General features: G+C 38.8%; 1 protein-coding gene across 2 annotated transcripts in view; it reads left to right on the top strand.

The window, feature by feature from the left end:
• Nucleotides 1-246: 246 nt before the first annotated feature.
• The window catches only part of CIP2A (cellular inhibitor of PP2A), a 39,343-nt gene continuing 23,152 nt past the window's right edge, over nucleotides 247-16,437 (top strand). For both annotated transcript variants that reach the window (XM_053971036.1, XM_053971035.1), the window contains exons 1-14: nucleotides 247-445; nucleotides 1,440-1,587; nucleotides 3,263-3,375; nucleotides 5,260-5,354; nucleotides 5,982-6,078; nucleotides 7,014-7,136; nucleotides 7,288-7,430; nucleotides 8,131-8,206; nucleotides 9,298-9,525; nucleotides 10,007-10,166; nucleotides 11,024-11,165; nucleotides 11,974-12,073; nucleotides 13,014-13,132; nucleotides 15,654-15,846. In XM_053971036.1, the coding sequence (XP_053827011.1) occupies nucleotides 281-445; nucleotides 1,440-1,587; nucleotides 3,263-3,375; nucleotides 5,260-5,354; nucleotides 5,982-6,078; nucleotides 7,014-7,136; nucleotides 7,288-7,430; nucleotides 8,131-8,206; nucleotides 9,298-9,525; nucleotides 10,007-10,166; nucleotides 11,024-11,165; nucleotides 11,974-12,073; nucleotides 13,014-13,132; nucleotides 15,654-15,846 (1,902 nt within the window). In that variant the 5' untranslated portion in view covers nucleotides 247-280. The remainder of the gene's footprint in view (nucleotides 446-1,439; nucleotides 1,588-3,262; nucleotides 3,376-5,259; nucleotides 5,355-5,981; nucleotides 6,079-7,013; nucleotides 7,137-7,287; nucleotides 7,431-8,130; nucleotides 8,207-9,297; nucleotides 9,526-10,006; nucleotides 10,167-11,023; nucleotides 11,166-11,973; nucleotides 12,074-13,013; nucleotides 13,133-15,653; nucleotides 15,847-16,437) is intronic.

Below are 16,437 nucleotides of genomic sequence, written 5' to 3'. Positions count from 1 at the left end.
AGATGATGAATATTTAGAAGCGTTAGTTAAATAAATAAATTTAGAAGCGGAACATAGAGTTCCGCTTAGAAAAATCATCTCTGGATCGCCCCGACGGCACTTGAGCCCTAAAGCCGCCATCACCGAGCCAAGCACCCGCACCGCCCAGATCCCGTAGCTCCTCCCCGGCTCTCACCACCAGCCCCAAGCCACGGATGTCTCCCTTAAGCAAGATGGCGGCGGCGGCGTCTCCCGTGCTGCCGCGCGGCGGCCGCTCGCGCTCAGTCGTCGCTGCGTCACGATGGCGGCGGTGGCGGGAAATGTGAGTAAGGGCCCAGCGGAGCGTCCGAGGAGCCGGGCCGCCATGGATCCCCCGAGCTGCATGAAGGCCCTGCTCCTCGCAGCCACGGAGTACCGCGCCGCCAAGACAGCCCACAGCGCCGCGCTCCTGCAGCGCAGCCTGGAGGTGGGAGCGACGCCGGTCCCGGGGGCGCGGAGGGAGCGGGGCGTGGGGGTGGCTGTGGCGTCTGTTATTATAATGTTTTATGGTGTGTTTGTGTGTTTACAGAGGTGTGTTGTGAGTCTGTAGGCACCCAGGCCAAGCAGATAGTGTATGTCATAAGGGACTTAATTTTTTATTTATCCCCTAATTTCTGGCCCACGTGAATCGTTTCACAGCTTAAAAAATAGCGTACGAATGACGAACTGGTCATGTATCTGGAGTTTTTCAGTTCCGTGCAACACGTATTCAAACGTGTTTTTTACTAAGGAGGTGAGCCAGTGCATTGCCCTGATCTTCAGCTTTGTGTACAATTTATGTGGTGGCCTTTGAATTAATCTCCAAGCTACCTTTTTCAAATACAGATTTATTTTAATTGCTAGAACGTTTATGTGAGAGTTAGTATCTTGCTTTGTTTTTTTCTCTATAACCCTTGTAAAGAGATACAGAGGGAATGCACAAAACCAACATTATGTGTCTCCCATATGCAAAATATACATTGTGTCTACCTGTATTGGTGTAAAGGTATATAATTTTTGGCCTCTTCTTATATAGGGTTCCCCTAGCTCAAGTTCCATTTTTTCATCCCAGTCATAGAGTCCTCCCAAAACAGCACTGACTGCCACTGCATATCGTCCCCGCGGAGCGGCACCTTTGGATCCCTGTCCAGACCTTTGGAAGGCAGGCTGATTTCTACATGTTGTGCCCTCTGTTGGGTTATTCTTTCAAAATAAATAAACTTGGTACTTTCCAAGCATAAAGAAATGAAAAACAGATTTTTTCCATTTCTGCTTTTTTTTCACCCCAGCAGATGTGAACATAAATGTCCCAGTAGAATGACACATTCTCAGTTTGTCAAGTAGGACATAATCTATTTCATGCAACTCTGTGCTTGGACTTCTGTGTCAATTACATTGTTGCAGTTGAGTAAGGAAGGTTGTTTTTCTCCTTTCATCTCCAGGTTATCTCTGGACTGAAGCTTACCCGTTTTTTTGCTTCAAACCAGATTCTACCAAGTGAATGTCTCAGTTGCCTTGTAGAGCTCCTGGAGGACACTAATATAAACCCTTCTCTGGTCTTGTCTGTGGTTACTTTGCTATCACAGCTAGGTAAGGTTTGCATCTGAACTTTCTGTCTTTTGTCTGGGCAAGGGAAGATAACACAGATGCTGATTCTGTGTTGTGGGTGATTAATGTCTTGGAAGAAGCATGAGATGTGAAAGATGAAGTATTTTTCATTGTAGTGGAGTGCTTGGCTAAGCCACCTGTTAAGAAGCTTTGCAATGAGAAGGAGATTTGAAGTCATCCCTGTGAATGACAATGATCATACTTGTCAGAATTTGTTTATCCACTGGGTAGGGTGAGAAATTATTCTTCTGTCCTTTATTTTTGGAGCTGGAAAAGGCTACTTTTTTAATCAAGTGAGAAACCTGGCTAGGGTGTGCAAGGATAGGGAGAAATGGTGTCACATCCTCTGTTGTAATAAGAATCAGTCGGGACTCAGCATCCTCATGCAGAAGAAGCCAATTCTTTATTCACATAACTATTTTTACACAATTTTAACAGACCTTGTGTTCAACTCCGATTGGCTAGTAGTTTTCTTGCTCCTTAATTCATTGGTTAGAAAGTGCTTGTGTAGGTGTTAAGGCTCTCTCCATCTACAGGTGTTTACATATTTCTTTGGTGGATTCTCCTGGGACAGACCTATTGTTTGTGTAGGTGCCACTTATTTTTCTCTCTAAGAATAGGTTGTTAAGCAAACAAATTCTCATTCTTAGGATTTCTTCATATGGTAACTTACAAGCTACTGCTAGCTTTAGCTAGAGTAGCAGGGCCTAAACCATACTTTATAAGACCTTTTATAACATCTTTTACCTGTCTGCAACAATCCTCAACTGTCATCACCTCAGTTTACATCTCCCGCTGGAGTGTTTGCTGGCAGTGTTGGCTCTCCAATAGCCTGGCCTATATGCATCAAGTTTCCCAGCTGCAAAAGAGGTTCTACTGCCTTTTCTTTGTGTATTGAGATGCCTTTTTTGTGGTCTTTTCCCTCCCCTCTATTTCACAGAAATGGGACTTCATTCTCCAGGGAGCTCTGTGCTCAGAGCACAACCTACATATACAGAGAAAAATTATCCCATCGCTGTGTAGTTTCTCATCATATATGAGTAGTTATTCAAGATTTGAATCCTTTATGATGCTCCCTTGTTTATCTTCTCTGATTTATGGAGTTTAAGCCTCTCTGAGCTTCCTTTTATGTTTTTGGAACAACTACTGTAAAATTATATTTGTTATGGGGTTCAGTCTGAAAAATTTTAAGAATTAAGTCCTCTTCCAAATGATCTATTGCTCTACCTGTTTTGCTACAACTGTTTGAGGATTGCCTAAGCAGAAGTGGCTTCTATTTATTTATTTAACTAATGCTAGATAACCCTATCAAGTTATCAGTTTGAGTCTACCTTCCCACCATAGCATGAGGCAAGAAACTGAGCGCATTGAGTTTAAGATCTAAGCCTTTGAAGTGCAGGTTTCAAGATCTCAGAACTGAAACTTGGTAGGTAGGAGGTAGACTATTCTTTCTGTGTCCAAGCATCTTAAGGAAATGGATTAGTGTTATAATTAACTGTATGTCCAAAAGTGAGGTAGAGAGGCAAAGGCATAGGAGCTATCATTTGTTTGTAATTACCTTTAAAACATACATGAAGAACTGCTCAGAGACTTTGACTTCTGCTTCAACTGGTAGCTAATATAACAGTTTCTTTTGCTAATAATTCCTAAATTCCAGCTTCAGACACTGAGACTAGAGAAGCTCTCCAGGACACCTACAATCTGACCAGCGTGCTGGCAGGAGTAGTTCATCGAAGTTCTACTAATCTGAGTGACCCAGTGTTATTAGAGGTAAAGGAACTAATGCTTCATAATGTTTGGCTCCTGTTGCATAATGAACATTATACAATTTTTTTCCCAAGTATATGTATGCATATAATAACCCTTCAAAAGCTCTATTGGAAATAATGTTGAAAGGGGGACGTTGATCTTAGCTGTGTACTTTATTTGCTGTATGAGGTGGATATGACAGGAATTTAACAATTTATAGAGTTCTTTGTACTCTCTTTAATCTTACGGTGTTTCTCACCTCCTCTAGTCAAAGAACCCCAAAAAATCCCATAAAGCAAAAATAACAACCAACCAAAAAAAAAGCTGCTTTTTAAAAATTATTTCAAGAAGTCACTGCTTGAGAGCTCAGAAGATTGATTTCCAGTTGCCGTATTTGGCTGTTTCTCCTGACACAAGCCATTTCATAGCACAAGCCTGGAAAGCTGTGGCTGCCTGTTTTCATGGGAGGTTTGCAGAGCATATGTGGCCTCCTTTTTTTTGGTCAGTGCTATCTGCCAGTGAATGCCAGGTGCTGTGCTAATCAAAGCTTACAGGGAATGTCTGACTATCAGTTTGAACTCACCAAGTCTAACCCGTCCTTAAAGTTTTCTTTATTTTTTTCAAATATGCACCGGTTTTCCTCTAAGCTTTCAGCAAGTACTTGCTGGTTGCCTGTTGTCACTTGTCTCTTTCTGAAAAACAGAAAATTAATTTACCAGTAGTCCTGTGGCTCTTGTTCTCTGGAAAATAAGTCAGGCATCCAGTAAAGATCCCCTTTCTTGTGGTTTGCATATTTCTGAAAGCACTAGGAGTACCACAAGATCTAGGGATCCAAGTGACTCACCAGTCAATAGGAGAGATTTTGTAGTCACCAGATAGATCCAGTCTTAAGACCCTGAAGCTCTTAGGTATCTGAATGGTTAAGTTTTGTTTTAACTGCTAACCTCAGCTGTGATTTTTGTCATGTTTGAGGCTATTGACTTCAGTTATGTGCCAGAAGAGTGCTGTATGAAGGACTTTACTACTCTTAGATCTGTTGGTAGTCTTTAGAGCAAACCTGTTTTCCTGTAGGCATCCTTTCTACCAGAGGTGGCAAAGTGCTTTTCTGGATTTTGATGAGACTTCCAGACCTTTCAGTAGGACAAAGCCTGTTTATCACTGACAGAATGGAGAACTTGCTGGTGAGGCAAACGTGGAGAATTGAATGTGATGCCTTGAGAGGCTGACCTGGGACAGAGACTAGACAGAGCTAAAAAAAAAGAAGGTATTTATTAAAAGGCCTTAAAAGGATACACCTTGGGCAGTGCAAGAGCCTGGCCAGGGCTACAGCCAAGATGGACCCAAAATGATCACAAAATGGACAACTGGTCACAAGGTTTCACACTTTTATAAGTTTTGATCCATTTACATATTGGGGTTAATTGTCCAATTACAGCATCAGTTCCATCCTCCATGTTTGCTCTCTTCAATTCACCATTGTTTATGCTTTTTGGGCCTGAAGCTTGTAACAGATGTCCTTGGTTCCCAAGCTGGAGAAGGATTGTTTTGTCCATCTATTCTGTGAAGAGATCTTACTAACACTTAGTATGAAGCTCAGAGTTACACACCAAGGCAGTACAGAATCTGAAAAATATGAAAGCTAAAACTTAAGGCATCAAATGGGCTGAAAAGGTAACTCCTCTGTCAAAATAGAATCTTAATAAACTTTTTGGGCTTTTACTAAGTACATCAGTATGTTAGGCCATTACAGTGTGCTTGCAGCAGCTTGTGTAATATGTTAATGTTAGAGTCTGAAAATTAATTCAGTTGTGGTGTCTTGATATTTGTCCTCTCAGCTTCATCTTTTGTAACATTCCTCCTGAGATGGTGTAGGAGAAGCATGTGAACAGTTTTCTGTTTCCTCAGGGTATTCAGTTGCTGCAGAGACTAACCTACAACGTTCCCATCTTTTGTGCTGGTGCCAACATCGATGGATTAATTTTGTTTCTAATGCATCATGTGTAAGTGTGTACTCAGTGTCTTTTTTTATGGGAAACAGCAAGCTAAATTTCTAAACTTTCTGAAGGCCACTAGAGTACTGTACTAACCTGGTCTCCAAAGTGAGCTGTGCTCTGAAGTTAACAGACTTTCCTTTGAAAACCAGGTACTTGTTGCAGATTGTCAAATGCAGTGATTGTGGGACTTCGAGTGATGGAATATTAATTGGCCTCAGCCCACTTCCACACCTCTGGGAGCAGGGAGCTTACAAAGAGAAAAGCCAGGAGGGAATTCATGCTTGTCACTAGGAGCAGACTTGTTAGATTAATAAAAATTTGATTCAAGCGCTCTTGTAACAAAGCTAATGAAACTTGTAAGTATATGTAATAAACAACCTCTGATAGCAGTGATCTCTAATACTTTGGGGTTTTTTCAGATGTATTTAGTTAAAAGCTGTCTACATTGCATGGATGACAATCTGACTTTTGCTTTACATGGCAAAATGGTGTCTCATTAAAAAACGAACTCCTGCCAAGACACAAAATATAAGTCCCCCCAACCACACAGCTCTCCCAGCCTCCACCCTACAATTTCTTGTAATTAAATTCGGGATGCTTTGATGAAAATATCTTTTGGGCTTTTCTTTTAAGTCAATCCACTGAAGATGAGTTAACAATACCATGTTTAGGACTCCTGGCAAACCTCTGTCGTCACAACTTGTCTATTCAAAATCAGATAAAATCTTCGGTAAGAACTTTGCTTTTGTGTCATGATTCTCTGGCTTAAGGGTAAGAGTTAATTGACTCCAGGTAATTACCTTAGTACTTCTTAAATTTTCTTTCAGCAGTGATAACCCTGACCTGCTTGTTCTGCCCACTGGGCAGTTGTTTCTCCCATGCTGGAGAAAATAACCAGTAGAACAGGAAGTTGAATATCCTCTTTCCTGTGGTACATTGCTGTGTTGTTGCCCTGGCTTGTGTTATGTGTGTGGTTTTTGCAACTGTTCTCTGCAACTGAAAAGTGAATTTAAAATTTTATCATTCTTCCACAGAAAAAACTAAATGTCATTAAAACACAAAGACTGTAGATGAATTTTGGTAAGCAAAAAGGAGATTTGCCTTTCAAAAGATAACTAGAATAGCACTGATCTTCATGTCAGGGATATCTGAACTGCTTGGTTCCTGTGTCTTCATAAATCAGTGCAAACATGTTATTTTTTAATTCAGAAAGAGACATTAATCTACAGAAAAGCATATGTTGTTCTGTTTACCTTGGAAGAGAGGCGGGGAGCAAAAAAAAAAAAAAAACTGAGAAACTATTATCAGATCTGATCATTAATCAGAGAAGGGATAGGAGTCAATTTTTAGTGATTATTTTCTCTTATAGGCTTTAGCAAAATGACTTTCTCATCTTCCTTTAAAATAATGATGGAATTTCTTACTTGGTTGGTTCTCTGTTGTTTTGGGGTGTTTTTTCTCATGTTTTCTTATACAGATTGAAAAGAGAACATTAACATCAATGCCAATATTGTGCAGTAGAACAATGAAATTGCTTTCCTGGAGAACTGTTACCATGCTAACTTATTTTTGAATTATTCATTATTTGTATGGCTTATGTATAAATATGTCAAACCTGTAAATTTTGTGTGTTTGTAATACCTTTGTTTCTCATTTTTGCTGTAGAATAATGTGAAGAGTTTCTATCGTACCTTAATAAGTTTCTTGGCCCACAGCAGTTTGACTATGGTTGTGTTTGCACTTTCGGTATTATCAAGCCTTACCTTAAATGAAGAAGTTGGAGAAAAAGTAAGTGTGTCTTTGAAGTTGTTTCTATTCTTAAGTTGTAGATAAAACCAATTGTCACACTGGCCAAATAAAATTCTAATTCCAGCTAGTTTTAATAAGAAAGACACTCAGCAAAGTATGTGCCTATACATAACTTTCTTCTTCCTTTCAGCTCTTTCATGCTCAAAATATCCATCAGACATTTCAGTTAATATTCAATATTGTTGTAAATGGAGATACTCTAACAAGAAAATATTCTGTTGATTTACTCATGGATCTTATGAAGAACCCCAAAGTTGCAGATTATCTTACCAGGTATGGCTCCATTTCCTAAAAGTATTTTTCCTAAGCTCTAGTTCAGTTTCTTTGCTGTATGCTATTTGAATTTTAAACCAAACACTAGGAAAAAAAATCCCAAGAATGTTGCTAGTTGATTATAACTACTATATCTGAACCTAAAGGGTTGCTGGGTTACTAGTTTGACACAGAAGTGTGACTTAAAATCTGTTTTTTTCATTGTCACTGAAGGAATATTGAATACCCTGTTCTGTAATGTTCTGTCTGGACAGTGTTGGTAGTCAGACAACAGGATGAGTAGCTATCCTGCCTTTTACAGTGTTATATAATCTTGAAGTGGAATAGTATGGTTGAAGTTGTAAGAAGTATTAATTTTTGGGGGGGTGTTAGAGTGGTTCTGTGGAGAGCTTGACTAATAGTTCTGCAAATTCTGCTAATTTAGATGCTGGTTTTCAATCTAAATCAAGCAGTAAAAATAGCTGAAAAATGATAGCTTATTTTAAGGAATTTACTTTCATTGTTAGTGATAAATAAGTTTAAATATTTTTAATGCTTTTTCTGTTTCAAATAGAAATTTAGTTATCAAAACCATCAATGTACTTGAAGTGTTTGGGGGTAAGAAGGAGAATAGGGCACTTTCTTTCATCACTTGGTGTAAATGTCTAAATGTGCTGAAATTTCAGTTTTATAATTTTTTTCCGCTCTATGCCTGCTGTAGATACAAGCACTTCACCTATTGCCTTGGTCAAGTATTAGATCTTCTTCATGGAAGGGACCTTGATTCATCATCTAAGGTATTTACTTTTCAGTTAAAGGCTAAGAGGCTACATTCCTAATCTAGTTTCTCATCTATTATTATAAATAGGTTCTTTGTGTACAAGGGTTGGTGATGAAATACACTGCCTTCAGGACTCTTAAATGACCTAGAGAATTCACCAAGTTTATATTTTCTAGTTATTCAAAAGGCTGTCAGGTTTAATTTGTAATGTTGGGGTTTTTGCCAGATTGTGTGTCTGCTTTCAGGCAACAGATGTAAAGGCAAAAAGCCAACATAAACACCTTTCGTGCTTTGATTAATAAGAAATTTTGGGATCTACCAGGAATGCAGTGTATCCCACTTTGCTCTGTAAACCTTGAATTAATACTATTCAGACTTCAACTGGTGATCAGGGAACCCTGATGCTAATTTCAAATGTGTAGGAATAAGTGTTCTCACCTTAGCTGAACAAATACATGCCACTTCTGTTTAAGCAGTGAACTGTTATATTCAGCTTTGTGTTGCTACCACCTTATGTAACTAAACATTGGCTATCTGTCACTAAAGGCTAAAATATGAAATGTGAAAATATTGGGGCTAAATATATCTGTGAAACAGATCTGGAGCTTTTTTCTATGAATGTGTTACACATCCTAGTTAATAATAGATGCTACTATTTCTCTCTGTGTGGTTTTGCTGTTGTTTATTTGGTTTATTTAGAGAGGCATGTTGACGTGGAGCTTTCCAGGGTCGTTTTCTCTTTGTGCATGCTCAGAGAATGGATGTGCATCCATTCCTGTCTCAGAATGTTTTTTCTTTGACAGCTTTCTTCATGCTGAGTGTATACTCAGTAGATGTTTGTACTTCTACTGTATCACTAGCCAGCAGTCATGTCAGAAAAAAAGAATGCAATACACAGAATACTGTCACAAGCCTTCACCAGTGCAATGAACTGTTTCTGCTGCTGACTTGGCTTAAAAGAAAGAAAATTATTCCTGAGAAAACTTGAAAGTGCTAAAAGGAGTTGCATAGAGCTTGCATATCTCTTTAGACTTGTGTTATGGGAGTTGCAGTTTCTGTTTAAGTTCTTGATTTAAAAGCATTTGAACTCTTCTTCACTTCACACAGATCTTAGAGCTGCTGCTTGCCTTCTGCTCTGCGCTAGAACTGCGTCACACCCTGCGGCAGGCGATACTGGAACCAGCTGGCTTGCCAGTCTCTGCAAACACCAGAATTATGAATAGCTCAAAAAGTTTTGAACCATCTGTTGCATTGGTGCACTTGTCAAACCAACCATTGGAAGGCTCTGAAGACTGTTCAGGTCTAGCATTGCAACTACTCAAAGAGATTTTTGAGGTACCAAGATTGATAAATGAGTTTGAAGAGGTTCTTAGTAGCTCTTATTTTTAAATTATTTTTAAACAACTGTTATAATTTGACATGAAAAATAGCACATACAAAAATACCTGTAATAAAGTTCATTGTAAAACAGTTATGTTGAAATAAACATACTTCGTAAAACAACTGTTCTTTTAAAGACATACAGTATTTTAGAAATATGTCTCTGTTGTAAGTAAGACAAGGCAATTTATGAAGTCATGAGGTAGGTAGAACATCGTCAGGGTTCCTTTCTAGGACTTACAGAAATGTAGAAGTTCCTGCTGTTTCTGTTGCCTGTAAACTTCCTCCTCCAGTATGATACTGGTCAACCGTCTTAAACCTGAAATTGCAAGAGGCTGGGAAAGCAGGAACACGGACTGGTGCAGGAAGGGGTAGAATAAGCTTGGCTTCCTTGTCCTGTACTTTTAAATATTGACATAAAATGTCTTTACTACAGGATGTTATTAACAATAAGAATGGTGAATCAGCTGAACACTTTATGGATCTTTTGCTGCCTGTTCTTCTCGATCATCTTCAGATGCCAGAACAGATTGTGGATGAGCTATTAGTGAAGAAAAAGTGTGAAAGAATGGTCAAGGCTATTAATGTCCTGACAAATATCCTTTTTATGTGCTTATTGGCAGCTGATTTATTATTCCTCCACCATGATCTACTCTAAGATATTAAAAGGCATGTTCACCTTGGGTCACTTTAATAGCTTCTAATGACAATAACTGCCCTAATTTTACTCAGAAGTGTCATTTTGTGAGATCTAAAGTACCTTCCTAATTGCTGTGAAATTATTTTGTAATTCATTGGTGCAGGATAAAATGCTGTGGCTATTCAATAGAACAGAAGCCCTTTCTTGATCAAAAACAAAGATGAGTGTTTTCCGTTGAAATTGTGTGGAGAATTTGGGCGGCCATTTTCTTGATCCATGTAGTGTTGTTGCCTAGCTAAGTCAAGTGCAGCTCCCAGCCAAATATGATACACATTTAGATAAAGAAACAAGGAAAAATAATACGGAATGATCCAGTTTTACACTCCTCATTGAGTCCTTAGTGTCCACAGTAAGTTTAGTAAGGAGGGCATGACTGCAGGGTGTAGTCCTGCATCTAAGCTGAGTTCTGTGGAGAAGTCTCTGCTAGATCACTTCTAGGTAACTGGGTCTTGTATTAGGGACTGCCTGGTCCCTGCCATTTGTTCACTATGCTTCTTTATGCCACTTATTTTATTAAGGTTTGCCTTCACTGTCTGTTTCCAATAAGTGTGTGTATTAACTGAAAAGTGAAGCTTATTTGACTTGTTAGACTTGATTTAAGTGCTTTATGTTGTTGGGTATTAAAAGCATTTTTAGAGGCTCTTTGCTTTGATGCCCTAGGTTTTGTGCTCTAGCCTTACTATTACAGAATGTTGCCTTTTAGTGCTAATACCTAGGCATAAGTATATTGAATTTATTCTTAACTCTGCCTACTGCTATGCAGAGATGACACACTGAAAATGCGTGTCTCGAAGGTGCTGACTGCCAGCCAATGCACATGTCTGATAGAACACCAGTTTCCTTATTGTGGTATTGATACTGGTTTTGGGACAAAATTGGTGGACTCTAAAATGTGGTGAGCACACATATTTCTCTAAAATCTAATTAGGCATGACTGGTGTGAGAGTTGTGATATTGTTGCAATGGAAAGAATATGGTAGTTGAAAGTACCATTTAAATCAATATTGGTATTAAATTAAATTAGTATTTTGTGGAATAAAAAGTAATCTTGCTGGTCAGTTCATTCAGATAATGTTTTTGGCATAAGCTGGAGATCCACTTATGTGGAATAATGACCTTAAACCTCATGCTCAGGCTGATCCAAGTTGAAGCTTACTAGAACTGCTCATGGCATGTGATTTCTCATTTTGATTTTATGCAAACTGAGTTCCAAAATACCACACATCACTACGGGGAGCAGTTGTTGCACTGAAAATTAAATACATGTTAAACATTAAATAAATGTTTCTTTCAGCTCAGTGTCATTATAGCTAAAAGTCAATATAGCTATAAGTTAGCTATAACTTATAGCTAAGCTATAGCTATAACTTACAGCCAGTTTCACTGGTCAAAACCCAGTGGAATATAATTGGACCTATAATTAAACCCTCCTCACTTTCAACTGGAATTGGTGTTTTTGTTCTTCATTGTTGCCATCCCTGACATGCTGGAGAAGCTCAGGCACGTGTCCAGGGAATTCAGTATGATCTCTGGTTCCAGCATCGTTGCCTTGCTAGATATATTTATTTTCTTTGTGAAGGTATTTATTAGGGGTTTTTTTAATTGACTGGATTTGTCAGTGCTGAAGTGCTGATTTGACATATCTCACCTTTTCACCTTTTTTTTTTTCACCCAATTTGCTTTTCTATTTGGATGTTTAAAAGCAAACTTGCTACTGATATTATTTTGAAAACGCTTGATCTTATGAGCAGATTGCAGCAGGATGTACCTGGTATGAAGGTCAGCTTCTACCAAATGTTACAGGTATGATTTTAAAATGTTTTATGAAATGTATCTGTGAAATAAAGTCCCTGCACTACAGTAGTTTTAGTTTATAAATGTTTAGTTTATAAATGTTTAGTTTATAAATGTTTAGTTTAGTTATAAATGTTTTGCATGGTTATCTCTGAAGTGGTAAAGCTTCTAGGAAAATACAGTGCCTTATGCACAATTCCTAAAGGTTGTTTCACTATTAATTCTTCTAAAATAACAGTAGTTTGTTTTTACTCTAGTCATTGGTTTTGGTAATGCATATGAAATCATATTTTAGCTGCCTGGTAAGAATGATCCTTTTAAGACTGCATTATGACTGCAGTTTAAAGGTAGCAAACTAGAAAACAATTACCACAACAATACAATCATTTGTGGGGTTGGTTGCTATTTAATATGTACATCTAATTTGGAACTTTGCGTGGCCAAAACAGTTTCTGGTACCTATTGGTCAGATGATACCATAATAAATTACTTTATAGGTGGAAAAGCAATCCAGAGAGTCAAACACTTCTTGCTGTTTTGGAGATTTTTCATTCTAGAATGGGAATTGGGTAATTTAATGAGTAACAGTGAGTTTTACAGTCCTCGATTAGTCTTTATACTTCCCCTACTGACCTTTTATGTTGAGTATCAAACACTTGAAAACTTGCAGGAATTAACTAGCCTCTTTACCTGTTGAGTTGCCCTTAATGTAAAATGCGATTTCAAATACTCAGAAGTATAGACCACTTTTAAAATCACATGTCTTCCGTGGACTTCAGGCTCAGAAAGTTAGAAGGGCATACTTTAAGAAGGTAACTTAAGTTTGGAATAAAACATTTCTGTGCTCATGGGCCTTGATACTGTGATGTTTTGGTAGTTTGTGTTTTGTGGGGCGCTTTTTTTTGTTATCTGCCATATCTTGTTTTGACCAAACTAATTTCTTTTTTAGGATCAGCGCTTGATTACGCCTTTGACATTTGCTTTAACATCAGACCATGGAGAGCAGGTCCAGGTGGGGCTTAAAATCCTGTTTGAGGTTGCACCCTTACCAGATTTTCCTGCTGTATTGTAAGTATTTTTGTGATACTCTGGTTAGATTTGACATTTTTATGGGCTTAGTGATATTCATGTTTTTTGGAGTACTATTTTCAGCTCATCAGAGACAAAAACTTTAGAAAAATTGTCTTGTTTCTGCTTTATGTGCACTTATAAGACCACAGTGATCCTGGAGGCCAGAGGAAGCCATCGCAATTCTGATGGTGTTCATTTTATGTCAGATCCTAGAGAGCAGAGGAGCAATTGACTCCTGTCCCTGTGCTCATTTGTCTGAAATCTGTGCTTGGAACTTAGGGTTCCAATCTGACTGTCAGATTGCTCTCCAACAACCTCTGTCAGATGTGTCATTCTTCAGTTCCTAAAGCTTTGCTCACCCTTTTGCAGTATCTTCCAAGAAAGAATAGATTAGGGTAAGACACAGGCAGATGGCAATTCAGGTAGTATTTAAGGTGGTTTAAAAAGTGGAAGAAGTATTGAGAAACTCTGATGGAATCCTTATTTTCGAAGATATAATAAAATACAAAAAAAAAAGATTTTAAATTGTATCACAACCTGGAGTTGAACCTGACAGATGTCAAGGCAGCAAGAAAGACCATTACATCAGCAGCAAAAGCCAGACATGAAAATGTGAGCCTTTCTGCTGAGTGGAGCAGGGGACCTGTTGACAAAGGACATGGAAAAGGTTGACATACTAAATGCCTTGTTTGGTCTTCACTGATGAGGATTCCCAAAGGCAGAGCAATGTCCCTGAGAGCAATGGGAAAGCCTAGAGGAGGCAAGATGTACCCTGGGTGGCACAGGGTCAGATTATTGAACATCTAAAGTAACTGGGTGTACAGAAGTCCAGAAGACCTGACAGGATGTGCCCTTGAGTGCTTAGGGAATTGTCTGTTGTCATTCCAAGGCCACTCCAGAATGCCTTGGAAAATTTGTGGTAATTGGGACAGGTTCTTGAAGACTAGAAGTAAACAAATGTAACTTCTGTCTTCAAGAATTGCAAAGATGATCAGTAGCACCCTGAATTGCACTTGGAAGAGTCCTGATGACAGGGCAAAGGAGGTAGTCATTTCCCTCTTCTCAGCTGTGGTGAGACCACACCTGTAGTGTTGTGTCCAGGCCTGGGCTCTCCAGCGCAAGAGACATGCGGACATCCTAGAGTGAGTCTAGTGTATTAACACAAGGTGAGACTGCAAGAGCTGAGCTTGCTTGCTTTTGGGAAGACTTGCAGGGTTCTTATCAGTGTGTTGAAATGTCTGATAGAAAGGAACAAAAGAGACAGAGCCAGGCTTCTCAATGGTATCCACTGACAGGATAGATGTAGGCACAAACTGAAATATAAGAAAAAACCTTTTAGATTTCTTTAAATATCAGAAAAGAAACCCTTTAAATGTAAGGTGAAGTCAAACTGGAAAATATTGTCCAGAGAAGTTGTGGAGTTGTCATGCTTTGAGCGAGTCAAAATTACAAGGCATAGTCCTGGGCAACCTGCTAAGAGCAGGAGAGCTGAACTAGGCAGCGTGTAGATGGGTCCCTTTCAATCTTAATTATTCTATAATTATATGGGTTTGTGGATATAAAAAATATTTTTATAGTAGCCAGTAATGAATGGTCTGGCTGAAAGAATGAAGGATCTGTAAAATCAAATATGTCTGGAATTGTACAATGGAACAGCCAAATAACATATCTATAAGTGCAAGTCAAAAATAAGCTATGCTCTGCTTAGGAAGCAGTTGAGACACCACTTCAGTGAAGTGGTTGGGATAGCTTAGTAATTAAGGAATTTATCAAGAGCAAGAAATTTGTAACTGGTGCCTCTACAATCAGCTCTTGATTTATCATTCTTGTTTGAAACGTGTTATTGGCACCTGCCTTGAAAATACCAGCCACAAATTACATACAGACACTTGAATATAGGTGCTGAAATTACTTTTTTCTAAGCTTTTGAGTTCTCTTTCCCATACAAATTTAAAGAGATTGCATTTTATCTGCATACTTAAATTTTCGTTAAAACTCTACAAAATCAAATGTGCTGTATGCAATACAGTCTTGTAAAATAGAATTGCAGACAATGAAAAACTGAGGTTTATTGGTTGCAGTCTGCCTTTTCTTGATTCAATCTTATTTTTATGCCAAATAAAAATTCTTACTAATGCTTTATCCATCTTCTTTGAGACAAACAGTGGCCTAGTTAATTTGAATAATAACAGGTGAAATAACCTGTTTCTCAGGTTCATAGGAGATATGATCTGTTGCTCAAAAAGAGGTGAGCACTATGCCCTTTCTGATGAGATTTGTCTGTATTTGTCTCTAAAGGTGAGAGAGATCTGTATTTGTCTCTAAAGGTTGGCCACGATACATTTTTTCCCCTTTTTCTGTATCTCTGGCCAGTTTGAGCACATGCCTAACACACATCTTCATAAGGTGTGATAGTGCAAATGTGACTGTACATTTTGTTATGAAATTGATCTCATCTCCAATCCTTGCAATGCTATTTGTAGCAAGTTGTGTCATTAATAGCCTCATGTTTATACAGGCTGGGTGAAAGCATTGTAGCAAATAATGCCTACAGACAACAAGAAATGCAGCACAGAGCAAAGAGAATCCAAATGCAGGCACCTGTGACCAACACTACTTCAGTGAGGTGTTCTTCATCCTATCCTTCAAGTAATGACTCCAAAGCTTCAAATATTGAGGAATTAATACAAAAACTTCATTCTGGACTAGAGGTTAGTAGAATTTACATATCCTTGTGGAATATTTGACACTTCTTTCACTGGGAGGGATGGAAATCAAAATCTAAGTGTCAGACTACCATGTGTGGAACTGTGAAGTTTGGTTTAGATTTCTGTCTGTTTAGACGTGCTCTTTTTACTGAGCTCCTGAGCAGAATTCAGAGATGCTATGTTGAGCTACACTTGAAGGTAGGGCTCCTTACTGAGGGCCCTCTCCAGTGGGTTTGCCCAGAGTTATCTTAGCTGTCAGATGTGGAGGCAGGAGCCAGGTGCAGTCCCGCTGCCTAGACTTGCAGGGACACATACAAGGAACCTCCTCCCTCTGCTTCCGAAGAAATAGCCTGTAATAGAGTAGAGGTGCTGTGGTACTGCAGAGAAGTGTGGTGCATCTCTTGTGTGCCTAAACATGCATACTGACATTCTCCTTTTGTTGGCTGTAGCTGACTCTAGCATTTGCAGTTCAGCTTTTGTGGCCTTCTTGGAAAGTTGCTGTTATTATTTCAAAAGGCAGTTTTTTACTTTCCTCTGCAGCAACTTGCATTGGGAATGAAACACCCAACCAGGCACCACATACTGTGTGCTGTT

Source organism: Vidua macroura, chromosome 2 (genome assembly GCF_024509145.1).
Source record: "Vidua macroura isolate BioBank_ID:100142 chromosome 2, ASM2450914v1, whole genome shotgun sequence".
NCBI classification, from domain to species: Eukaryota; Metazoa; Chordata; class Aves; order Passeriformes; family Viduidae; genus Vidua; species Vidua macroura.
The sequence above is the reverse complement of the archived record's forward strand: the minus strand, read 5'-3'. Positions and strand labels throughout refer to the sequence as shown.